The sequence below is a fragment of the Palaemon carinicauda genome, chromosome 2 (assembly GCF_036898095.1).
Source record: "Palaemon carinicauda isolate YSFRI2023 chromosome 2, ASM3689809v2, whole genome shotgun sequence".
In the NCBI taxonomy this organism is placed as follows: Eukaryota; Metazoa; Arthropoda; class Malacostraca; order Decapoda; family Palaemonidae; genus Palaemon; species Palaemon carinicauda.
Window position 1 is genome coordinate 203,425,206 of NC_090726.1, and position 26,825 is coordinate 203,452,030.

The 26,825-nt window shown below is 43.3% G+C and overlaps 1 protein-coding gene across 5 annotated transcripts in view; it reads left to right on the plus strand.

The window, feature by feature from the left end:
- Positions 1 to 392: 392 nt before the first annotated feature.
- LOC137629846 (deoxyribonuclease TATDN1-like) overlaps positions 393 to 26,825 on the plus strand; it is a 73,590-nt gene continuing 47,157 nt past the window's right edge. Inside the window, exons 1-3 of one of the 5 annotated variants that reach the window (XM_068361502.1) lie at positions 393 to 487; positions 9,130 to 9,191; positions 22,007 to 24,565. In XM_068361502.1, the coding sequence (XP_068217603.1) occupies positions 9,152 to 9,191; positions 22,007 to 24,528 (2,562 nt within the window). In that variant the 5' untranslated portion in view covers positions 393 to 487; positions 9,130 to 9,151 and the 3' untranslated portion in view covers positions 24,529 to 24,565. Of the gene's footprint in view, positions 549 to 9,129; positions 9,192 to 22,006; positions 24,566 to 26,825 lie in introns of those variants that run through there. The other 4 variants (XM_068361494.1, XM_068361504.1, XM_068361505.1 and 1 more) reach the window with 4 other exon arrangements.

A 26,825-nucleotide genomic window follows, 5' to 3' on the forward strand; every position in this document is an offset into this window, starting at 1 on the left:
TAAAAAAAAATGTGTAAAACCAGATAATAAATGATAAAATAACTCTAAACTATTAATTGGGAATTTAAATAAAAAAAAATCCAAAAAACGGGTAGCCGTTACAAAGACTGCGACTCGATATAATACTATATTGGATTTGACGACTAAGACAGGGTTGCCATTCGTACGATAATTATCGTACATGTACGATTATTTTGGGTCCGGTACGATATACGATACATACCTCTGGTATATACAATGTATGTGTGTGTGTTCGATTAAACAATTATACTAAATTACCTTGAAATAAACTATATATGTTACTCCTTAATAATCATGTTGAAAGAGTCTACGATAATTTTGGTTTAAAAAACGATAATTTTAAGGTTCATGTATGATAATCCAGTGGAAATCATCTGGTAACGCTGGACTAAGAATTTATAAGAAAGTCTGGCAGACAAGACAGACGTAGAAGACCAGCTGATTCCATAACAAACGTCCTTTTTAAGTGTGTTTATAGAGTATTTTGTATAATATTTAATCAACGTGTGATATTTTGTGTAATTTAGGTAAGCTAGTCTCTTTAGGGTTAGCAATTTTTACTATAGGCTAAAACAAAAATCCTAGTATTAGGGTAGCGTAGCCTCATGGCACTTAGTGCTTAGCCGGTGAATATTTACGGTATTACTGTACTTCCCGTCAGGGTAACTTTTCCTAGTGAATAAAAATAAGTGTTTTGATGTATTAAGAGTTATAGGTATTTTTGGAGCCAGGAGCCTTAAAAATGGACATCAACTAACTACCCTCCCCCCCAACATAACCTACAATCCATGGGGGTGTATGTATAATAGCGGCCACCTGTTCTGTATGATTACGGCTAACTTAAAATACGGCAGTGTAAGGGGGGTCGCATTGGGGTGTTAGCCCCCTCTGTAAGGTATTAGGTAAGGACACGGCTTGTAGGTTATGTTAGGGTGTAAAGTTTAAGTTAGTTGATGTCCATTTTTAATCCACTCGGGAGGAACTGGCCACTGATATACAAAGGCTCCAAGTGTTATTAGTGTATTACAGTTATAGGTATTTTGGGAGCCTGGAGCCTTTGTATATCAGCGGTCAGTTCCTCGCGCATTGATTAAAAATGGACATCAACTAACCTAAACTTTCCCCTCCCACAAAACCTAAGCTACAAGCCGTGTCCTTACCTAATTACCTAACGGGGGCCGCTTTACCCCCTTTACTCTGCCGTATTATAAGTTAGCCGTCATCATACATATAGGTAGCCGCTATCGTACATACACCCATAGAGCTTTGTGTAGTTGGGACTGATCGGTTCAGTAATAAAGATTTCGGTAAATATTTACATAACCACGATATTCTTACGGAAGAAAATGAGTATTTCTGGTCTATTTATTGGTGCTTGGAACTGTTCTGGGGTGTATGTATGATAGCAGCCACCTGTATGTATGATTACGGCTAACTGAGAATAAGGCTAAGTAAGGGGGTTGCGTTAGCCCCCTCCCCCCCCCCTGTTAAGGAAGTAGGTAAAGACACGGCTTGTAGGTTAGGTTATGGGGGGGAAAGTTTAGGTTAGTTGATGTCCATTTTTAATCCACGCGGGAGGAACTGGCCGCTGATATACAAACGCCCCACTGTTCTAATGCAAATAATTGTAGAAACCCATATTTTTCAAAATTTGGCCATTTTCAGATACCAAAAGCTATTCCTGAAAAACCACATTCTAAAAGGGAACCAAACACAGTAACACCACTGCTTGAAGTTCCCCTGGCAAATTTTTAGTTACGGACGGAACAACATTTTGATCAGAAAAAAGTAGTTTATCCTGTAGTAAATAATGTGTTTTCTCTGAATATGGCCTTTATTTCAACAGCAAATGAACCGAAAACCTGTTAGACCGTCTTAAGAACGGGGATATTTTTTTTAGAAAGATGATTTCTGCTCCACCGTGCGCTCGCTTCGCTCTCAGATAAAGAAAAACATTAAGCTCCTATATACTGGCAGGCGGTACATGCTGAGCTGTGTGCGCTAACCCCATTGAATATTATTTCCTAGATAATTAAGTTTTTATTTGCAGTGAAAATAAGTGTCATTTTTGAAGAAAGCGGATGTTTTTCTAAAGGAAACACCTGGTTTTTAGTATAAAAGTTTTTTCCATCCATAACTATAGTAAAACCGTTCCCCAAAATCTATCCGAGGCTCTTTGCGTCAATGAGGTAGGAGGAGATGATGAATGTTGAGAAGCTCATGCTTTATTGATATTAGTTATGCGGCTTCCAGATAAGTGTCGAAATATATTTTATTATTGAAATTCTATTTTTAAATATTTAACTTAGCCGGTGAATATATAATAGCTGAGCCTCCGGCGGCTCGACAGAAAAACACAAAAACTCGCGAGCGATCGCTATGAAGGTTGCAGGTGTGCCCACTAGCGCCAACTATCGGCCAGATACCGCATATATATGTAAACAGACCCAATTCTTCTCTGTCGGTCTGATCGACAAGACGTACCATTACTCGCTATTAACCTGGAGATTTTCAACAGTCTTGGTGAAGTACTTCCTTTTGGTTTGAGCTTTCGCAGTGCAGGTGTTTTATCTTCAACTTAAATCTTGAACTCTTTTTTGGATAGATTTAATTGTTGATGACTTTGGATTGTTTTTTGGACTTTCTTTGACTTTTAAAAATGGCCGACCCTTCCCTTAGTACGGAAGTGTGTTTTAGGCTTTTAGCAATTATCTTATCACGTTATAAATTGTTGTTGTTAATTATAGATTTTCCTCTATATATTTTATATCTCAACCGCCTTTATTAGGCCTCTTCGATTAGCTTTCCATTTATAATAAACATCAAGATAAATTTTAATGATTTGTTTATATGCGACCTTACCTATTCCTCCCCTAATCCGAGAGTAGGCGGTCCTAACTTGGAAACCGAAGTTAAACAACGTTGAGCCCTTTCAATCGTAAATAACTTTTACAGAGCAAATGATTTAAAACTTATTAAATGAATATTTTTTAGTAGATATTTTATGAAAGATTTTCTTTGAATAGTCTTCGTACTGTTTCAAAGATGAACTAACGTTTGGTTTTTTTATGCTACGCAGTTTGCGCTCTATCGTTACGATAGAGAGAGAGAGAATCACGGTTTCACTTTGCAGAAAGAGTAAATCGATTCTGACGTTTTGTTCATTCTTCTTTCAAACTTAAATGTTTTAAATACTAATTTAAAGGAACTTGTTAATTTTAATTTTCTTAGTCTTTTCAGTTTTTTCCTTTGGTCAAATAACCTGTTTATTGACGAAAGGTGAGTGGGCTTTTCTCTTCGGTGTGAAATCAAGAGAGAGAGAGAGAGAGAGAGAGAGAGAGAGAGAGAGAGAGAGAGAGAGAGAGAGAGAGAGAGAGAGAGAGGAAGAGAGAACGTTCCGATCTTTATTCTCGTCCCAAGCGAGTAACGTTGTTCTCGAGTCAGTTCTTTACTCTCGTCCCAAGTCTCTGTACGGGGAGAAAGGATAAAACGTTTTTAGTTTTTATTCTCGTCCCAAGGCACTGTACGGTGAGAGATTGAAAACGTAGTTTTGAATGAACTAGTGTTTAGTCTCCTCCCCAGTCACTGATCTTTTTATCTTAATATATGTTTACTGTTTTTTGCTTGTATTAATGTGCTTACATTATACGACTTATTTCGCAATTATAACCTTTTGATGTAGGGTAGAATTGCGTGCTTCAGGTAGAAATCAGTTTTATTCATGCCTAATGTGAATTGTTGAAAAATTCGATTTCAGTGAAGTAAGTGCAAAACAGAAAATCGTAGTGATAAAGTGATAATTGCGCAAAGTGTTATCAGTGTTGCGACCGAGGGTTCGTCTGTTCGTGCCTGTCGTTCGCCTAGTCCGGGACCTCTTGCAAGCTCCCAAGCCCCAGGGAGAAGTAATGTCGTACGACTTATGGATTCGAGAGGCCTTGATCAGCGAACAGACGTTCCCTCTATGGTTTCAGGCGTGTCTCATCAAGACCACCCCTACCATAAGACGAGCGAGACGATTTTCTCCTCGTCATCCGAAGGCTTTTCGCGTAAGAAACCGTGGAGCAAGGTTTCGAGGCCATTAAAGCGAAAGTCAGTCCCTTCAGGACAGGTCCAGCGTCCTGGTTGTAGCCATTGGGACAGCTCTGACCCTATGCAGTCATCGGAAGACTGCTCGCTGCCTAAACAAAAGCGTAACACAGGCTCCGAGAGTCTTATTGTAGGCAAGGTTTTGCAGTCACAGACGTTACCCTCGTCTCTTACCGCACCCATTCCCGTTGATCCTAAATGGGTTGTACTGCAAGACATGCAGAATAAGCTTGCCTCTCTTATGGAGGACTATTCTGCTGAGCAGGTTCACGATGATCCTCGCCGCTTAGCTGATCGAGATCCTGGCCGTCAGCCGCCCAAACGAGCCTTTGCTCGTCCTGTTGACATTGACGTTACAAAGTCACGTCAATCATGTTTTGTAGAGCCTCACTCGATGCAGTCCCGTGTTGACTCTCAGCCGCTTGTGGACGTTCAGCCGCTGCCGCTTGCTCTTGTTGACGTTCAGGACGTTCGCCAACCAGCATAGTTGACTTGTTTTGACGTTGAGCGTCAAGCACCGCAGTCAAGAGTTGTTTTGACTGCTCAGTCTAGGCAGTCAAGGCAGTCTCGAGTTGACGTCGAGCGTCCTCCCGCACCTGTTGTTGTTGCTGGTCAGTCCTTTAAGCAGTTACATGACATAACGTCCTTGACTGCTACTGTTGCTCCTTTGCGTGTGGACTCTGCTTGTCAAGCATTGCCACCACGGCAGGTCTCTCCCTTGCTTGAGACTCGGCAATTGTCGGACAAGGTTCCTTCAGATGAGGAAGTTGCTGATCCCCCTCCTACATATTCCCTTGAGGACTCTGTCAGACGGAGAGGAGCCTAAAGCTGATCAGCCCTCTATGGACTTTAAATAAATCATGCTGATTTTTAAGGATCTTTGTCCGGATCTTTTTGTAACTGCTGCTCCTCGTTCGCCTAAACGTCAGAGTTTACACTAGGCCTAGCTACTTTGAAGCCGTTGTTTTCTAAGCTAGTGCTCTCTCGCTCTTCTAAGAGAGCTTTACGTTTGCTAGGCGACTGGTTAATCACCAGGAGTTTGGGGGAGACAGCCTTTGCTTTCCCTACTTTTAAGCTGGCTTATAGAGCGAGAGTCTGGTATGACACGGGAGAAGTTCTCGGCCTGGGAGTTCCTGCCTCTGCCCAGATAGACTTCTCAAACCTCATAGACTCTCCCTGGCGCCTGGCCATGAGACGCTCCAAGATTTTATGGTCGGCTTCAGAGCTAGACCATCTCCTGTTAGGAGTTTTTTCGAGCGTTTGAAGTTTTGCTGTACAATTATGTCATGCATAAACAAGGCTTTCAGGGATGGCTCCATTAATCTGACAGCCACGTTCTCTGCAGGAACAAGTCTATCAGGGATGGCTCCAATGATCTGGCAGCTACGTTCACTGCAGGAGTACGTAAGAGGCAAGTGCGCTCAATGTGTTCATTTTCAAGACAAACTTCACGATGAAGTCTACCAGGCTGTCTTGACAGCATTAATGGAAGGCGACTGGATGGTCTCTCTCGACCTTCAGGATGCATACTTCCACATTCCTATACACCCGGATTCCCAACCGTTTCTGAGGTTTGTTTACAGGAATGTGGGGTACCAGTTTCGAGCCCTGTGCTTTGGCCTCAGTCCTGCTCCTCTCGTGTTTACGAGGCTCATGAGGAATGTGGCAAAATTCCTCCATCTATCGGGAATCCGAGCCTCCCTGTACTTGGACGACTGGCTTCTCAGAGCATCGTCCAGTCTTCGCTGTCTGCTGGATCTACATTGGACGTTGAGTCTGGCCAGGGAGTTGGGACTTTTGGTCAACCTAGAAAAGTCCCAACTGATCCCATCCCAGATTATTCTATATTTGGGGATGGAGATTCGCAGTCCAGTTTTTTCGGGCTTTTCCGTCTGCCACCCGAATAGAACAAGCCCTGCTCAAAGTCCAACTAATGCTGAAAAGAGAACGTTTGTTCAGTCAGGAGTTGGAACAGTCTCGTAGGGACTCTCTCATCCCTGGAGCAGTTTGTCTCGCTAGGGAGACTACACCTTCGGCCTCTCCAGTTCCATCTAGCCTCTCACTGGAACAAGGACAAGACGTTAGAGACGGTATCATTCCCAGTCTCCGAACCAGTAAAGGCATGCCTGAAATGGTGGGACAGCAATATCAGTCTGAGAGAGGGACTATCCCTAGCAGTCAAGAACCCAAACCACGTGTTGTTCTCAGACGCGTCGGATTTGGGTTGGGGTGTGACCCTGGACGGTCGGGAATGCTCGGGTCTGTGGACCTCAAGTCAGAAGAGCATGCACATCAACGGCAAGGAGCTATTAGCAGTCCACTTGGCCTTGATGAAATTCGAAAGCTTTCTTCGAAACTAAGTGGTAGAGGTCAACTCAGACAACACCACAGCTTTGGCGTACATCTCCAAGCAAGGAGGCACACACTCCCTCACGCTGTACGAGATCGCAAGGGACCTTCTCATATGGTCAAGAAATCGAGGCATCTCCCTGTTGACGAGATTCATCCAGGGGGACTTGAACGTCTTGGCAGACTGTCTCAGTCGGAGGGGTCAGGTGATACCCACGGAATGGACCCTCCACAAGGACGTGGGCAAGAGTCTTTGGGCTACTTGGGGTCAACCCACCATAGACCTCTTTGCCACCTCGTTGACCAAAAGGTTACCAATCTATTGCTCACCAGTCCTAGATCCAGAAGCAATCCACATAGACGCGTTTCTACTGGATTGGTCTCATCTGGACTTATATGCATTCCCACCATTCAAGATAGTCAACAAGGTACTGCAGAAGTTTGCCTCTCACGAAGGGACAAGGTTGACGTTGGTTGCTACCCTCTGGCCCGCGAGAGAGTGGTTCACCGAGGTACTTCAATGGCTGGTAGACATTCCAAGAAGTCTTCCTCTAAGGGTAGATCTCTTACGTCAGCCCCACGTAAAGAATGTTCATCAAAGCCTCCCCGCGCTTCGTCTGACTGCCTTCAGACTATCTAGAGACTCTCAAGAGCTCGAGGATTTTCGAAGGAGGCAGCCAGTGCGATTGCGAGAGCTAGGAGAGCTTCTACCATCAGAGTATACCAGTCGAAGTGGGAAGTCTTTCGAGACTGGTGCAAGCCGGCATCTGTGTCCTCTTCCAGTACCTCTGTAGCCTAAATCGGAGATTTTCTTTTACATCTGAGAAATGTTCGCTCCCTCTCAGCTCCCACGATTAAGGGCTACAGGAGCATGTTGGCTTCGGTCTTTCGTCATAGAGGCTTAGATCTTTCCAACAATAAAGATCTCAAGATCTCCTTAAGTCTTTCGAGACCTCTAAGGAACATCGTTTGGCAACTCCTGGATGGAACTTAGACGTGGTCCTAAGGTTCCTCATGTCAGACAGGTTTGAGCCATTACATTCAGTCTCCCTGAAGGATCTCACCCTCAAGACGCTTTTCCTAGTGTGCTTGGCTTCGGCTAAAAGGGTCAGTGAAATTCATGCCTTCAGTAAGAACATCGGCTTTTCTACAGAAAAAGCCACATGTTCACTTCAACTTGGTTTCCTGGCCAAAAAATGAACTGCCTTCTCGTCCTTGGCCTAAGTCTTTTGATATACCTTGCCTGTCAGAGATCGTAGGCAACGAACTTGAAAGAGTGCTGTGTCCAGTTAGAGCTCTTAAGTTCTACTTAGCTCGTACTAAGTCCTTACGAGGTGGATCTGAGGTATTATGGTGCTCAGTTAAGAAACCATCATTGCCTATGTCAAAGAATGCTTTGTCATATTTTATCAGATTTTTTAATACGAGAGGCTCATTCTCACTTGAATGAAAAAGACCGATGCTTGCTTAAGGTTAAGACGCACGAAGTAAGAGCTATAGAAACCTCCGTGGCCTTTAAGCAAAATAAATCTCTGCAAAGTATTATGGACGCGACCGTTTGGAGAAGCAAGTCGGTATTCGCGTCATTTTACTTAAAAGATGTCCAGACTCTTTACGAGGACTGCTACACACTGGGTCCATTCGTTACAGCGAATGCAGTAGTGGGTAAGGGTTCTACCACTACATTCCCTTAATTCCAATATCCTTTTAATCTGCTCTTGAAATGTTTTTTAATTGGGTTGTACGGAAGGCTAAGAAGCCTTTCGCATCCTTTTTTGATTTGGCGGGTGGTCAAATGTCATTTCTTGAGAGCGCCCAGATTAGGGGTTTGATGAGGTCCTGTTGTATGGGTTGCAGCCCTTGATACTTCAGCTCCTGGGAGTCTTTCAGCATCCTAAGAGGATCGCTGGGCTTCGTGAGGAATACAGACTAATAAGGCAGAGTAATAGTCTAAGTCAACTTCCTTACCAGGTACCTATATATATTTGGGTTTTGTTATGATATAACTGTCAAAAACTCTAAGCATATATGCTGTAAACTTAATTAACTCTGGTCTCTACCCACCACCATGGGTGTGAATCAGCTATTATATATTCACCGGCTAAGTTAAATATTTAAAAATGATATTTTAATTATAAAATAAATTTTTGAATATACTTACCCGGTGAATATATAATTTAAAGGCCCCCCCCTTCCTCCCCGATAGAGACCCAGCGGGATGAGAAGAATTGGGTCTGTTTACATGTATATGCGGTATCTGGCCGATAGTTGACGCTAGTGGGCACACCCGCAACCTTCATAGCGATCGCTCGCGAGTTTTTGTGTTTTTCTGTCGAGCCGCCGGAGGCTCAGCTATTATATATTCACCGGGTAAGTATATTCAAAAATTTATTTTATAATTAAAATATTTTTTTTTTAAAAATCATATTTTAGTTATAAATGCTACCATAATTTGGTAAAAAAATTGACATCTTATGTTGATTTTTCTTAAAAAAATCATGGTAATGGATGAACTGCATTTTAAAACCACTTTGAAGTTTTGCCTCATTTACAAAAGAAGCACTGGTTTGTGATACTTTTGCGTTTATTGTTTATATGATACCTTTTCACCCTTATATATTTTTAGAATATTTTATATTCATATTTTATAGTTCATTCTTTTTATCACTACAGGAACGTTTGCAAAAGTGACCTTATGATAAGAAGCATGGCTGCGTTATCCAAGAAGTTTATAGGTAAGTAAACGTTGTATATCAGAAGATTCCAATATTCTTTACAAATAAGATTTGCTTTTCAGGTTTAGCATTTACAATGCTTCCAGAAGGCTAGAATTACAGACTGCACCACCACATGCACTTACTGCTTGGCCTTACATAGTTTATAACACTTTCAGAAGGCTGAATTCATTGGCTTCACCACAACTTGCACTTAATGCACAACCTTTACAATGTTAAGAATGTTTTCGGAAGAGTAAAATTACTGGCTGCACCACAGCTTTCACCTTTATTGACCTAATGAGAAAATTTGCTATTGTAAGGTGATTAAGAAGTCGTTTGACATCAATTTTTGTTTAGTTTTGTAGGGGAAAGTTTACAATATTTTGTCTTTATTAAAATGCTTAAATTATTCTGGACATATAAGAAAGTTAAGGGATTTTGACGCAGGAAAAATCTATTTCTGGGAAGAGACCTGTGACGGCCGGTGAAAGAAGTCCTTTACACTTTTCTAATATAAATCTTCCAAATATACTAGAGAAAGATAATAGCATGGAATGCAGAGGTTACTACCCTCGCGCGATCACCTTGTGGGTGTCGTGTATACAACAGGGGCGTGTGAAAACCACTATTCACAGGCTGTCTTCCATAAAGTTAATGTCTTTCTAAACATTTGAGCAGGTTTCATCTTTCTGAGACGCTGTCATTATGCTGTGAAACAATTGACAAAATATGAGAGGTTTTTACTGTCAGAGGGCATTATTATTACCTCCACCAACAAAGTTGGAAGGAGGTTATGTTTTACCCTCTGTTTGTGTGTGTCTGCAAACAGCTTCCTGGCCACATTTTTAATCCCAGAGTAACGAAACTTGCAGGGATTAACTCTTATGTAAAAAGCTGGAAATGATTAAATTTGGAAGGTCGGGGTCAAAGGTTAAGGTCAAGTCAAGCAAAATAGCCAATTCATGTAATCAGCCATAAGTTTGGACATCGTTGTCACAGAGACTTCAAACTTGGTTCATATTTAAGTATATGAAAATATAGTTGAAGATAATATTGCATACAGTACAAATATGTGATAAAGATTTTCTCACTTGTAATAGAAAATATATAAAAAACTTATCAAGTTAGAGGATAGTCATGCAGTAAGTTGTGAAACAATAATTTGTTCCTATGCAAAATACAAAGCTTACGTTCTTTACATAGGAGAAGAGCTCAGCGCCAGCTGTCATACGACTATAGAACTTTTAACGCAGTGTCAACAACAATTGTGGTTGATAGCAGTGGTAGCGGGAGAAGCCGTCCCCCTTGCTCACTCACAACTTCTCTTTGATCTCAGCCGTGGTCGAAGAGTGACGTTTCTCTTCCATGTTAACAGGCTTAGCTGAAAACTATGACTTTCAGAGATACTCCTGCTTGGAGGCTTCTCCTTGCCTGGGGTGGCCATCCTCCCAAGGGGAACTGTCTGGATATAGTAGAGGAAGTCTTGGGGATTTTTCTCTTGAAGATATCCCGACTTCTTTCTCTCTCTCCTGGTATCCTCCTCTTTGGCTCTTCTCTAAAAGGATCTCCAGTTCTTTTGATAACAAGCTTTCAGAAAGAGTACACCCACTTTGGGTTGTGGCTGTTGTCAATTAAGTCCAGTGAGCACTGTCTCGTGCGCTCTCAGTCCACTCTCTTCTTTCTCTGTCTCAGCAATTTTTCCCAGTCCTGTTCATGTTATTGCATATAGCTTAATCAAACGGCTATTCCTGCTTTTTCAACTTGCTCATTTCAAAATCATTCATCGAATTCACTAGCCATCAAAGTGAATTTCTGGATCTTGGCTCTTGTCTCAACCAGTCTTACCCACAGTACTTCAAAAGTTGTATCAACCAGTTTTAACCGTATTTCCTCTCTGTTGAGTTTTACGTTTCTAAGATATCTTGCATTCTGTTGTTATTGAAACTTACTGAAATAAGACTGCTGATGTACTGAGTTACTTTCCCAGACTCTTGTAGGGGTCAATCAGAAGGATTTACTCTTGAATAAGAGTCACAATTTTGAGTAGTGTAAAGTTTGATGGCAGATGAAGAGGAAACGGGTAAAAAGTTGATTGACGAAAGTACTCTAATGCAGCTGGGATATAGTACAGTATTGTACAGTCTAAATTGTATCTCATAAGGCGTACTGTAAGGAGTAGCCCATTTTAGCGTAAAATGAGCGTGGACGACAATATTCGTCAGCGTCTATGGCAACCTTGAGGAGGAGAAAGAGGAGACAACTGCTCTCTCAAAGCCAAAGAGAAAAAGTGACCAGTTCACTATTCATCGAGTATATACACAGGTGGCTGGTACCCCTAGCCACCCCCTACCCAATGTTTGGGTAGGGTTGCCACCTCGCACCAAAAAGTCCAATTGGCTACATTCAAGCTTTGCCGAAAGAATATCCATAATAAATAACTCCGGGTTTGTATTAGTTAAGGAAAAATATGAATTATCTACGAATTTGTCTTTTTAGATGTGCACCCTTAAATAGTTAGTGGTCTTCCCATTTAGAGAACTCTGTCATCATACCTAAGGGTACTGCAGTTGCTTGGCTCCAGAAAGGCAATGGTTTGTAACTTGTAAAAAGTCGCTAATAAAATTTTATGTTTTTTATATAGTCCGTGTAGTACATTAAGCTGTCTCCTCCCTCTCCTGCAACATAACTGTACAGTTTTTATGGTTAAGTTAGTTGATGGTTGTTGAGTTGCTTTAGTTACTTTAGTTATAAGATAACTGTGATTCATATAATGTATACAGTAAATATTTAAAGTTTTATAAGGTGATAAAATTTGTTTGAATAAACAAGTTTTAGTAGTTATGTCGATGCATATATCTTGACCAGGTTATCAAATTTTTATAAATGTACTTGAAAGTCTTGAGAAGATATATTTGGTTAATACATACATACATATACCAAGGCATTTCCCCCATTTTGGGGGTTAGCTGACATCAAACAAATGAAACAGAAAAGGGGACCTCTCCTCTCTACGTTCCTCCCAGCCTGACAAGGGACTCAACTGAGTTCGGCTGGTACTGCTAGGGGTGCCACAGCCCACCCTCCCCCATTATCCACCACAGATGAAGCTTCATAACGCTGAATCCCCTACTGCTCTTACCTCCGCGGTCTTCCAAGGCACCGGAGGAAGCAGCAGAGCTTACCGGAACTGCGTCACAATCGCTCGCCATTCATTCCTATTTCTAGCTCGCTCTCTTGCCTCTCTCACATCTATCCTCCCATCACCCAGAGCTTCCTTCACTCCATCCATCCACCCAAACCTTGGCCTTCCTCTTGTTAATAGACAGAAGAATCATCTCTATAGTATATGAAAACAAAAAGCATTTTATTTGTCATATTGTTGATAGAAGCATGACTGTGGAGTATAGACAACTGAGTCATTATTTGAGATAAAATCAATTACATTTTTTGTATTATATATATCCTTTCATCCCCTACATTGCTATTACATGTATTGATTTGTGATATTGTAACTAATTCTTCACCATATTTTATTATATAAGAGAGGCCTGCATTTAAGCACAGTAAGAATGTTGCATTAATAAGGAAATTATCCTCCACGACCATACGATCGTGGCTACAGGTTGCCTTACTTGACAGACTGTAGGCAGGGCTAAATGTTTTTTGAAGGTATCCCTTAAACCCTTAGCTGCATTTTGACCCTATTAAACAGATCTCTTTCCTTCTCCCTGTCCAAGTTCTTTAAGAAGGTTGGCCCAGTATTTACGTAGCTGAAGAATAAATTTTTTTGGCCATGAATAGCCAGCCATTGAGATACTAATGCTAGAGGAATACAGTGAATAGTCTGGTCTGTTCTTTACACATGTTCCTCTTTCCTTATACACCTGACAGCACCTAAGATAATTGAAAAATTGTTCTTCACTCAAGGGGTTAACTACTGCACTGCAATTGTTCAGTGGCTGCTTTCCACTTGCTAAGGATAGAAAAGACTCTTTAGCTTTGGTAAGCAGCTCTTCTAGGAGAAGAACATTCCAAAAACAAACCAATGTTTTCTAGTCTTGGGTAGTGCCATAGTCTCTGTGCCATGGTCTTTCACTGTCTTGGGTTAGAGTTCTCTTGCAAAGAAGGTACACAGGCACACTATTCTATCTGTTTGTTTTCTTTCCTCACTGGGCTATTTTTAAATATTTAACTTAGCCGGTGAATATATAATAGCTGACGTCTCCGGCGGCTCGACAGAAAAACACAAAAACTCGCGAGCGATCGCTATGAAGGTTGCGGGTGTGCCCACCAGCGCCAACTATCGGCCAGATACCGCATATACAAGTAAACGGCTCCAGTTCTTCTCTGTCGGTCTGATCGACAAGGTGTTCCATTACTCGCTGTTAACCTGGAGTTTTTCAACAGTCTTGGTGAAGTACTTCTTTTTGGTTTGAGCTTTCGCAGTGCAGGTGTTTTATCTTCAACTTAAACTCTTGAACTCTTTTTTGGATAGATTTAGTTGTTGAAGACTTTGGATTGTTTTTTGGACTTTCTTTGACTTTTCAAAATGGCTGACCCTTCTCCAATTCCTAGATTTCGTAAATGTAATGCTAGGGATTGCAATAAGCGTCTTCCAAAGGCCTCTCTCAACCCACATACTGTGTGTTCTAATTGTCGGGGTAAAACCTGTCAATTAGGAGATCGGTGTGATGAGTGCGTGGGCCTTTCGGAATTCGATTGGCTTGAGTTTGACAAGTATTCTCGTAAGCTAGAGAGAGATAGGGTGAGGAGAAGTTCCTCTAGATCGTTAGAATTTTCCTCCTCCCATGCCCCTGAACCTAATCCTTCCCCAGTAGTAGTTGTGCCTGAACTCTCTACTAGCACTCAGGAACCATCAATGCGGGATATGTTACGTGCCATTCATGCTTTGGGCGAGAGAGTTGAGTCGTTAGCTACGGACCGTAATCAACTCATGGCGGACGTAAAAGAGTTAAAGTGTCAGAGTGCCACATTAGAAAATCGTGGGAAAGTGATTAGTGCGCAAAGTGTTATCAGTGTTGCGACCGAGGGTTCGTCTGTTCGTGCCTGTCGTTCGCCTAGTCCGAGACCTCTTGCATGCTCCCAAGCCCCAGGGAGAAGTAATGTCGTAGGACTTATGTATGGGTTCGAGAGGCTTTAACCAACGAACAGACGTTCCCTCTATGGTTTCAGGCGTGTCTCGTCAAGACCGCCCCTGCCATAAGACGAGCGAGACGGTTTTCTCCTCGTCATCCGAAGGCTTATCGCGTAAGAAACCGTGGAGCAAGGTTTCGAGACCCTTAAAGCGAAAGTCAGTCCCTTCAGGACAGGTCCAGCGTCCTGGTTGTAGCCATTGGGACAGCTCTGACCCTGTGCAGTCATCGGAAGACTGCTCGCCGCCTAAACAGAAGCGTAACACAGGCTCCGAGAGTCTTAGTGTAGGCAATGTTTTGCAGTCACAGACGTTACCCTCGTCTCTTACCGCACCCATTCCCGTTGATCCTAAATGGGTTGTACTGCAAGACATGCAGAATAAGCTTGCCTCTCTTATGGAGGACTATTCTGCTGAAAAGCTTCACGATGATCCTCGCCGCTTAGCTGATCGAGATCCTGGCCGTCAGCCGCCCAAACGAGCCTTTGCTCGTCCTGTTGACGTTGACGTTACAAAGTCACGTCAGTCACGTTTTGTAGAGCCTCACTCGATGCAGTCCCGTATTGACTTTCAGCCGCTTGTGGACGTTCAGCCGCTGCCGCATGCTCTTGTTGACGTTCAGGACGTTCGCCAACCAGCGAAGTTGACTTGTTTTGACGTTGAGCGTCAAGCACCGCAGTCAAGAGTTGTTTTGACTGCTCAGTCTAGGCAGTCAAGGCAGTCTCGAGTTGACGTCGAGCGTCCTCCCGCTCCTGTTGTTGTTGCTAGTCAGTCTGTTAAGCAGTTACATGACGTAGCGTCCTGAACTGCTACTGATGCTCCGGTGCGTGTGGACTCTGCTTGTCAAGCATTGCCACCAAGGCAGGTCTCTCCCTTGCTTGAGACTCAGCAGTTATCGGACGAAGCTCCTTCAGATGAGGACGTTGCTGATCCTCATCCTGATGATAATCCTTCAGATGTAGATGAACCTAAGGCTGTTCCTTCTTCGATGGATTTCAAGAAGATCATGATGATTTTCAAGGATCTTTTTCCAGATCACTTTGTTGCTGTTGCTCCTCGTTCGCCTCCGTCTGAGTTTGCTCTAGGCTTAGCTGCTACCAAGCCAGCCTTTACTAAGCTAGTGCTTTCTCGCTCTTCTAAGAGGGCTTTACGTCTTCTAGGCGACTGGTTGGATACCAGGAGGAGTTTGGGGAAGACGGCCTTTGCCTTCCCTCCTTCTAAGCTTGCTTCTAGATCGAGCGTCTGGTATAACACGGGAGTAGTTCTCGGCTTGGGAGTCCCTGCCTCTGCCCAGGGTGACTTCTCAAGCCTCGTAGACTCTCCCCGTCGCCTGGCCATGAGACGCTCGAAGATTTGTTGGTCCTCCTCGGACCTTGACCATCTGCTTAAAGGCGTATACAGAGCCTTTGAAGTGTTTAACTTTCTTGACTGGTCATTAGGAGCTTTAAGTAGGAAGATCTCGTCTGCCGACCAAGATGTTTCCTTACTTATCATGTCCTGTATGGATAAAGCCATCCGCGATGGCTCCAATGAGCTCGCCTCCACCTTTACGTTGGGAGTCTTAAAGAAGAGAGAAACCCTTTGCTCTTTCCTTTCGGCAGGAGTTACTCCCTGTCAGAGATCGGAATTGCTCTATGCTCCCTTATCAGCGGCCTTGTTTCCACAACAGCTGGTCAAGGATATAGCTGCTTCGCTTGTGCAGAAGGATACCCATGACCTGATGGCGTCCTCTGCTCGCAAAGGGGCTCCTTCTTCATCCTTTGCTGTGAGACCCAGGATCGAGACTCCTGCGTCTAGATTTATCCCGCCCTTTCGTGGCAGAGCTCCCAGCAGGGGAGGCTCTCGTGCCGAGGGAAAGAGAGGTAAGAAGAGAGGAGCCAAGTCCTCCCGTGGCAGAGTCTGACTGCCCACAGCCTCAGACAGCGGTAGGTGCCAGATTGAAGAGCTTCTGGCAGGCCTGGGAGAAGAGGGGTGCAGACCAAGAGTCTGTTCTGTTGCTCAGAGAGGGGTACAAAATACCGTTTGTACGCAAACCTCCTCTAGTAACAACTCCCATAGACCTCTCTCCCAGGTACCGAGAGGAGTCAAAGAGACAAGCCCTAAATCAAGAAGTGTCTGTTGCTAGAGAAGGGAGCGGTGGTGAAAGTCTCGGACCTTCAATCACTGGGGTTTTACAACCGTCTCTTCCTAGTCCCAAAGCATACAGGAGGTTGGAGGCCGGTGCTAGACGTCAGTGCGCTCAACGTTTTTGTTACAAAAACAAAATTCACGATGGAGACCACGAAGTCCGTCTTAGCAGCGGTCAGAGAGGGAGACTGGATGGTCTCTCTCGACCTACGAGATGCGTACTTCCACATTCCTATACACCCGGATTCCCAACCGTTTCTGAGGTTTGTTTACAGGAAGGTGGTGTACCAGTTTCGAGCCCTGTGCTTTGGCCTCAGTCCAGCTCCTCTCGTGTTTACGAGGCTCATGAGGAATGTGGCAAAATTCCTCCATCTATCGGGAATCCGAGCCTCCCTGTACTTGGACGACTGCCTTCTCAGAGCATCGTCCAGTCATCGCTGTCTGCAGGATCTACATTGGATGTTGGGTCTGACCAAGGAGTTGAGACTTTTGGTCAACCTAGAAAAGTCCCAACTGATCCCATCCCAGACTATTCTATATTTGGGGATGGAGATTCGCAGTCCAGTTTTTCGGGCTTTTCCGTCTGCCACCCGAATAGAACAAGCCCTGCTCAAAGTCCAACTAATGCTGAAAAGAGAACGTTGTTCAGTCAGGAGTTGGATGAGTCTCGTAGGGACTCTCTCATCCCTGGAGCAGTTTGTCTCGCTAGGGAGACTACACCTTCGGCCTCTCCAGTTCCATCTAGCCTCTCACTGGAACAAGGACAAGACGTTAGAGACAGTATCAATCCCAGTCTCCGAACCAGTAAAGGCATGCCTGAAATGGTGGGACAGCAATATCAGTCTGGGAGAGGGACTATCCCTAGCAGTCAAGAACCCAAACCACGTGTTGTTCTCAGACGCGTCGGATTTGGGTTGGGGTGCGACCCTGGACGGTCAGGAATGCTCGGGTCTGTGGACCTCAAGTCAGAAGAGCATGCACATCAGCGGCAAGGAGCTATTAGCAGTCCACTTGGCCTTGATGAAATTCGAAAGCATTCTTCGAAACAAAGTGGTAGAGGTCAACTCAGACAACACCACAGCTTTGGCGTACATCTCCAAGCAAGGAGGCACACACTCCCACACGCTGTACGAGATCGCAAGGGACCTTCTCATATGGTCAAGAAATCGAGGCATCTCCCTGTTGACGAGATTCATCCAGGGGGACTTGAACGTCTTGGCAGACTGTCTCAGTCGGAGGGGTCAGGTGATACCCACGGAATGGACCCTCCACAAGGACGTGTGCAAGAGTCTTTGGGCGACTTGGGGTCAACCCACCATAGACCTCTTTGCCACCTCGTTGACCAAAAGGTTACCGATCTATTGCTCACCAGTCCCAGATCCAGAGGCGATCCACATAGACGCGTTTCTACTGGATTGGTCTCATCTGGACTTATATGCATTCCCACCATTCAAGATAGTCAACAAGGTACTGCAGAAGTTCGCCTCTCACGAAGGGACAAGGTTGACGTTGGTTGCTCCCCTCTGGCCCGCAAGAGAGTGGTTCACCGAGGTACTTCAATGGCTGGTAGACATTCCAAGAAGTCTTCCTCTAAGGGTAGATCTCTTACGTCAGCCCCACGTAAAGAATGTTCATCAAAGCCTCCCCGCGCTTCGTCTGACTGCCTTCAGACTATCGAGAGACTCTCAAGAGCTCGAGGCTTTTCGAAGGAGGCAGCCAGTGCGATTGCGAGAGCTAGGAGAGCTTCTACCATCAGAGTATACCAGTCGAAGTGGGAAGTCTTTCGAGACTGGTGCAAGTCAGCATCTGTGTCCTCTTCCAGTACCTCTGTAGCCCAAATCGCAGATTTTCTTTTACATCTGAGAAATGTTCGCTCCCTCTCAGCTCCCACGATTAAGGGCTACAGGAGCATGTTGGCTTCGGTCTTTCGTCATAGAGGCTTAGATCTTTCCAACAATAAAGATCTCCAAGATCTCCTTAAGTCTTTCGAGACCTCTAAGGAACGTCGTTTGGCAACTCCTGGATGGAACTTAGACGTGGTCCTAAGGTTCCTCATGTCAGACAGGTTTGAGCCATTACATTCAGCCTCCCTGAAGGATCTCACCCTCAAGACGCTTTTCCTAGTGTGCTTGGCTTCGGCTAAAAGGGTCAGTGAAATTCATGCCTTCAGTAAGAACATCGGCTTTTCTACAGAAAAAGCCACATGTTCACTTCAACTTGGTTTCCTGGCCAAAAATGAACTGCCTTCTCGTCCTTGGCCTAAGTCCTTTGATATACCTTGCCTGTCAGAGATCGTAGGCAACGAACTTGAAAGAGTGCTGTGTCCAGTTAGAGCTCTTAAGTTCTACTTAGCTCGTACTAAGTCCTTACGAGGTGGATCTGAGGCATTATGGTGCTCAGTTAAGAAACCATCATTGCCTATGTCAAAGAATGCTTTGTCATATTTTATCAGATTTTTAATACGAGAGGCTCATTCTCACTTGAATGAAAAAGACCGATGCTTGCTTAAGGTTAAGACGCACGAAGTAAGAGCTATAGCAACTTCCGTGGCCTTTAAGCAAAATAGATCTCTGCAAAGTATTATGGACGCGACCTTTTGGAGGAGCAAGTCGGTATTCGCGTCATTTTACTTAAAAGATGTCCAGACTCTTTACGAGGACTGCTACACACTGGGTCCATTCGTTGCAGCGAGTGCAGTAGTGGGTGAGGGTTCTACCACTACATTCCCTTAATTCCAATATCCTTTTAATCTGTCTCTTGAAATGTTTTTAATCTTGTTTTTGGGTTGTACGGAAGGCTAAGAAGCCTTTCGCATCCTGGTTGATTTGGCGGGTGGTCAAATGTCATTTCTTGAGAGCGCCCAGATTAGGGGTTTGATGAGGTCCTGTTGTATGGGTTGCAGCCCTTGATACTTCAGCTCCTAGGAGTCTTTCAGCATCCTAAGAGGATCGCTGGGCTTCGTGAGGAAGACAGACTAACAAGGCAGAGTAATCGTCTAAGTCAACTTCCTTACCAGGTACCTATATAATATATATTTGGGTTTTGTTATGATATAACTGTCAAAAACTCTAAGCATATACGCTGTAAACTTTATTAATTCTGGTCTCTACCCACCACCATGGGTGTGAATCAGCTATTATATATTCACCGGCTAAGTTAAATATTTAAAAATGATATTTTAGTTATAAAATAAATTTTTGAATATACTTACCCGGTGAATATATAAATTAAAGGCCCCCCCTTCCTCCCCGATAGAGACCCAGCGGGATGAGAAGAACTGGAGCTGTTTACATGTACAGTATATGCGGTATCTGGCCGATAGTTGGCGCTGGTGGGCACACCCGCAACCTTCATAGCGATCGCTCGCGAGTTTTTGTGTTTTTCTGTCGAGCCGCCGGAGACGTCAGCTATTATATATTCACCGGGTAAGTATATTCAAAAATTTATTTTATAATTAAAATATTTTTTCTGTTAGGGCCCTTGGGCTCATAACATTTTGCTTTTCCTACTAGGGTTGTACCTTAGCTAGTGATAATAGTAGAAATGACTGCTTAGAGGGATATGTACTCACTAATCTTCTTCGAGAGTTTGAGAATTGAGTAAATAAATGAAAGTGGTCAATTATCTTAGTCTAATTGTCCAAGGTTTATTGAATATGATTAATGAATCGATATTAGTGTATAATACCTGAATAGCAGAAGCTCTAGTGCTTTGATTTTGTATTTGAGAATGTATTTTTTTTATCCGATCCTTATTTCATGGTATCTGAAAGACCAAATTTGTTACATCTTCAGTTTTATTGAGCTACTGTATAAGCATGTACTGTATATTGAAAAGTATCTTATGCAATATACAGTACTAGCATGCAATAAGGCTCTGTATTCTCATGTTATTTACGCCACATTTAATGTTTGGATGAAATTTGTGACAGACAGTGTACCGATGTCCATAGAGGAGAATGTTTTTATAGAACTTGCTTATGCAAAATAACATTTATCATTGTCCAGTAGACTTGAGGACACTTTGCATAAGCAGTTTTTTTTTACCGTGCAACTGCATCATAAAAAAGAAGCAAGTACGGTATTATTATTTTCACTGGCTAAGCTACTATCCTAGTTGGAAAAGCAGAATGCTATAAGCCCTAGGGCTCTAACAGGGAAAAATAGCTCAGTGAGGAAAGAAGACAAGGAAATAAATAAACTAGAAGAGAATTAATAACAATTAAAATGAAATTCTTAAGATAATTAACAACATTGATTTATATGTATCATATATACTAACTATGAAATCTTAAAAAAAAAAAAATACAAGAGGAAGAGAAACAAGATAGAGTAGCATGACCAAGTGTACCCTCAAGCAAGAGAACTCTAACCCAAGACAGTGGAAGACCATGGCACAGAGGCTATAGCTCAAAGACCCACACAATAGATGCAAAAGATGTAAAAGTATTTTAACAAGTGTATCAGCAATTTATCTTTGACTTGGAGTGTTTTATTTTATGCCATCAATATTTACAGCACTCGCAAACATGATCCATCTGGTGTCAGTTCGAGATGGCATACTGCATTTCATTTTGTATCTTGGGGATATTACATGTAGTAGAACAAGGAGTAGATCTGGAAGTTTACTGAAAGCTGTCTAAAGGGTACTCATGAATGGCAGAGCCAAGGGACAGTGACATAGCCCTATCAACAGGACAATGCTCTAGAGACTGACCATATATACAAATGATGAGCACCCAAGCTAGGACCAAGGAGGACCAGGCAATGGCTGCTGATTACTCAGCAGATAGACCTATAGGCTCCCCCAAACCTCCTATCCTTAGCTCACAAAGATGGTGAGGTTGCAGAGAACTAAGAAACTAACGAGTTTGAGCAGGACTCGAACCCCAGTCTGGCGATCACCAGTCAGGGATGTTACCACATCGGCCACCACAACCCTCAGAGAAAAAATGTAGCTGATGGTAAAGAATTGTAAAATTGCTAAAAGAAAGACAAAATAACAATTAATTGGAGTTGGCCAAGATGTGTTATTGACTAGTGAACTTTCTAGCTTGGAAGTTTTGTTAGGAATTCTTCAAGGGAATCACTTCAAAATGACCTTCTCAAACAAAGAGCCAATGCTTTGACCCAAATCATCGCTACCTATGAAGAATCTCAGAAGTTTGAGAACTCTATTGCTGGCTTACAGAGAGATTTTCAAAGAGAAATACCACACAGTGGATGGAAAGAAGTGGGCTTCTATGGACATGAAAGCCCGTCTATAAAACAAACTAAAAAACAAACTAAATGTTATGTTATCTGGAAAACATCTGTTAACCTTACATTTAGATTTAATAATCCTTTGATTTGTAATGAATTCAATAGATTAAAAATATGTGCTGGCCTGGAGAATTTGCAATGAAAAATTTTATCACTCGCATAATTTCATTTAGTGTTTTTTATTACAAATCATGCAAAAATTGTCTCATATTAAGATGATGAATTATGACAAATTTATTCAATATTTAAAGTAATTATATCTTCCTTAAACTAATATCCCCACTTGTTGACAGGTCAAGGCAGTGATGAAAGGGATGACAATTTGGCAGATATTCCCAGTGAACACACTGCCCATACAAGGATGGTGACCCAAGTGGAACAGATATGTAGGTCACCAGTTAAATTGCCCGAATATGGAAGTCTATATTCGATAATGCAACATCAACCTTTACACCCACAATGCCATTCATTGCAGAATCAAGACTTAAGTAATGTGATCACTCATGGCAAAATGCAGACGCAGTCTATTCCTGTTTCTCAGTCACTAACCTATCAAAAATATGCAGCCCCATTAGTTAATTCAGTTCACTTACCTCAAAACCTTGATGTGATATATGATGCAAGTGCATCGGGTGTGGTCTATGCTGCTGAGAGTGACTTTGAGATTCCTGCAAGTGGAGCTAACATAGACAAAAGTGACTTCAATTATAATAAATGCGAAATTGCTGGTGGCTCCCAAATGCTTCATAGTGATCTTGAAAATGAGGCGCTCGTCATAAAGGAAGGGAATAACTGGAAGAGAAATATCAGGAAAAAACAAAAGAACCTTGGTAAATCATATACCAAAAAGAATGGTAAAGTAGTCCCTGCCAAAGAGTTTAAGGTGGTCAATAAGTGCTGCAGTGTTGGATGTTTCCAAAGTGTTTCTGAAAGTGATCAAAGAAATGGATTCACTTCATATTGGAGTTTAGGCGAGTGGAGCATGCAAACCAAGTTTTTGTGGGACCACGTACAGATCAAAGATACTGCAAGAAAAACTGTCGATGGGAAATCCAGAAGGATTCACTCGAGATACTTCTATATTCCAAGTCAGAAAGGTGAAAAAATCAAGGTTTGCAAAAGAATGTTTTTAAACTTGCTGCAAATTTCCAATGGGCGTCTTAGTTACACCCTTAGTCAGAAGGTACCCGATTCTTCTGAGGTCGTCCTGAAAGATAAACGTGGCCTTAATACACCCCCAAATAAGACTCCTCTGGAATGTATTCAGGAGGCTGATGAGTTTATTCACTTATTGCCCTATTGTAAAGTAAATTCTGAAAATGGAAAGGTTATCTTTTCAGTTCCCCAAGGAATAACAATTCGGAAAGTTTATTCCCTGTATCAAAGGTCCCTTACAGAGAAAGGAAAATCCCCTGTTAGTTTGAAAGTATTCAGAAAGCTACTTCCTGAGATTCGTAAAAGTGATGCTTTAAGTTTGCCCTTACCTTTGGTTCCTTATCATCAGTATAAAAAGAAATCTTCAGCTGGTTCTTTATCAGGACCCAGTGAAAAAAGGCAGGATGATTTCTCTCACTGCTTCCAGAATACCGTGTCGTCTTTTTCAGCGAGAAATAATCAAATGCTACAGATTTATCCGTGTCAATCAAGCAGTCAAGTTAGACCTCAAGATTCTTCATATATTGTAGCAGGAGGAGAATCATACTCACATAAGATTCCATCGCCTGTTTCGCAATCAACCACTCAAGTTAGTCAAGTTAGACCTTCTCAAGACACTTCATATATTTGTGGAGGAGCAGAATCATACTCACATAGGATTCCATCGCCTGTTTCGCAATCAACCAGTCAAGTTAGACCTTCTCAAGACACTTCATGTATTGTAGGAGGAGAGTCATACCCACATAGGATTCCATCGCCTGTTTCGCATGATGATATGTCAGGAGGTTACTTTGAAAATCAAGAACATTTTCAAGAAATTACTAATGCATGTTTCCAGGAAGAAGATCATGTGAGCTTTCAACATGAGGAATCTTCTTCAGGTATATCGAATCAATTACAAGATGCCTCCAAACACGATTTCTGCCCATTGCTGTCGCAGCAGAATCCTAAAAATGACTTTAAGGAAAAGAAAGTGTTGAGCCACAGTGTTCGTAAGCAACTCCGAAACGAGGGGAAAACCTATACGACTCCCACGGGGAAAGTAATTGAGAGAAAGGAATTTGTACCTCAGTATTCATGCTGTTTTAGGAAGTGTTACCAGTTGATATCATTAAAACAACAGGAGTTATTATTCAAAAGTTACTGGGCGATTGGCTCGTGGAACCTTCAAACAAAATTTCTGTGGGACCATATAGAGGTTCACAGCACACGGTCAAAAACGGTTAAAGAAAAAGATTCTCGCCGAGCTCTCACGAGGGACTTTTATTTGAGTACTCATGATGGGAAGCGAAGTAAAGTCTGTAAAGTTCTCTTTTGCACAACATTACAAATATCTAATGGAAGATTAACAAGAGCTGTCAATTTAAAAATAAACAGCTCGAGTCCCCCTCAAGATAAGCGTGGGAAAAATAGCCCTGGAAATAAGGCTTCGTCAGAGGATGTGGAATTCATGATGTACCATGTATGTCAGCTGTTAAAACGTTGCAGTAATCAGGCTAAAAGGCTTCAAAAGTTTATTCTGCCGCCTAATATGACGCTAAAGGCAGCCCACGAATCGTACAAAACTGCTTGTACTCAACAAAATAAGAAACCCTTGTGTTACACACTTTTTTCACAAGCTTTTCACAAGGAGGTTGAAGTTCCTAGTGGGGTTTCTTAATTGCCGGATGTTGATGGTGTGGAGAACGGACATGAAGGTAATTATTTTTTTATCTGTGATATATTGCTCTTTTTCATTAACCTGTTGTATTTTTATTTGTTCCGTAACCGAAATACAAACCACGCTATTTACATTGGGTTTACCTTTTAGCGCAGCTGAAATGGCGAGCCATTAGAATTTAACGAGGGTGTATTACCCCCGCGCTAGTTAGCGGGGGGGGGGGGGTAGGGGAGTGGTAGCTAGCTACCCCTCCACCCCCCTCACACACTTTCACTTTTGGCTCGGACTGGGACAGAAGTCTGTCTTGGTCCTCGCTTGGCAGCCATTGTTTGTTTTGTCTTTACTTAATCGCTTACTTTTCTTTTACTCAATATATATGTAGACATGTTTTCATGTTTGTATATATATTTGTGTATAGAATCAGTAAGTTTCCTTTTCAGAGTTGTGTGTGTAGTGTACGATATCTCCGTGGAGTCCTCGGCAGTTAGGCCACCACGGCGTAATTTTATGGGTTGCGATCGAGTTTGACTTCGGTCTTTCTCTCTCTCTCTCTCTCTCTTGAGGTCGTTCACCCTTTTACTACGTGTTACTACGCCCTTGTAGCTTCCTTCCCGTGTGGGGGGGTTGCTACGCCGTACGTTTTGTCTCAATTAGTTTATGAATCTAATTGTAGTTGTTAATTTTTCAGCTTGTGGAACGATTCCTTTCGGGGTTTTTGTTCTTTCTTTAGTGTTCATTCATTTTTAAATTATATAATTACATGGTTTCATAATTATAATTGTTATAATTCTGTTTTGATTACAGCTCTCCTTCCGTGAGTGTAAGTGGTTGTGAGGGCACGTGCCTGTTGTGTAATTCTTGTTTCCTTTCCCTCGGGATTCCTCTTCGGAGCCTTCCCGGGGGAATGAATGTGTACTAATGTTTTTTATTTTATTTTTTTACAGTTACTGATCTAGTTCGTTTCTGTAATATGGCAACGGTGTGAGCTGTCTTGTGGAGGCCTGGGGATTCGGCTGTTGCTGCCTCCCCTTTGGATTTTCGTCAGGGGCGTGTCTCCTTCTACTGGAAGTACTCCCATGACGATTGACAGCTCTCCAGTTCATTTTAGAACTCAGGAGGCTTGCCTCCTTGGGTGGGTAACTTTCCTTCCGAGGGAAGTTTTTCCTGTCCAGGCTTGAGTTTTTCCCCTTTTGGGGGGTTCTTCTCTTGCCTTTTTTTCGTGCGACTATGCTCTTGGTGCTGAGCGGTCACACCTGCAGTTTCGCTCATGGGGCTGGGCAACTGCAGAAGCCCCTCTTCGGAGGATTGCTCCTTTTAGGTCACTGGCTGACCAGTCTCTTCTACGAAGTGTTTCTCTTTCGTTCGCGAGAGAGTACACTCATAGAGACTCCTCTTCGGAGGATTCTTCTGCTGCTGTTGCTGTTGGCCTCCTTCGCCGAAAGGCTCACTGTCCGCCTCGTCGTAAGGGCCTCTCATCTCCCTATAAGGGTGCTAAGAGGCGCCTTTTTGAATCTACGTTTGCAGCCTACAACTCCTTCATCCGCCCTGGTGCAGATGGACAGCAGTCTGACCTCGTCTTCCGACGGGCAACAGTCTTCCCGACGTACAACGGTCTTCCCGACGGACAACGGTCTTCCTGACGGACAACGGTCTTCCGACGGACATCAGTCTCCCGGCGGACATCAGTCTCCCGGCGGACAGGCAACGGTCTTCCGACGGACAGGCAACGGTCTTCCGACGGACATCTGTCTCCCGACGGACAACGAGCTCCTGCTCAGTGTTAGGGCACAGGCGCTCTCCTGCTCATCAGCGCTTCCTGATCGCCAGCGCTCTCCTGTTCGTCAGCGCTCTCATGATGATCATCTCTGCTGTTCCTGTTGGTTCCTGTTACGCGCCCTATGCGCCCACGTTCGCCCTCGCGATCTAGAACTTCGGTTCAGGTCTGGGTCAAGGACTCTTCTTCTATGCGCAGGCTTCCACGCGTTGCCTTCTGCTCGTCAACGATTATCAGCTCGTCAGCGATCATCAGCTCGCCAGCAACCTTAGACGCGTCAACGTTCACTTGCTCGCCAGCGATCTGCCACGCGTGTCAGTTCCCCTGACCACCATCAGTAGCGATCTAGCGCTCGCCTGCTGTGGACCACGATCTCCGGTAGCTGAGTCTTGCCGTAGATCTTCCTCCTGCTCGCCAGCGCTCACCTTTTCTTCTGTCCTTCTGTGCGCCAGCTTTCTTCAATCGCCAGCGCACGTCTGCGCGCTCTTCTTTGCCGCGCACCAATGGGCGCCAACGGGTTTCT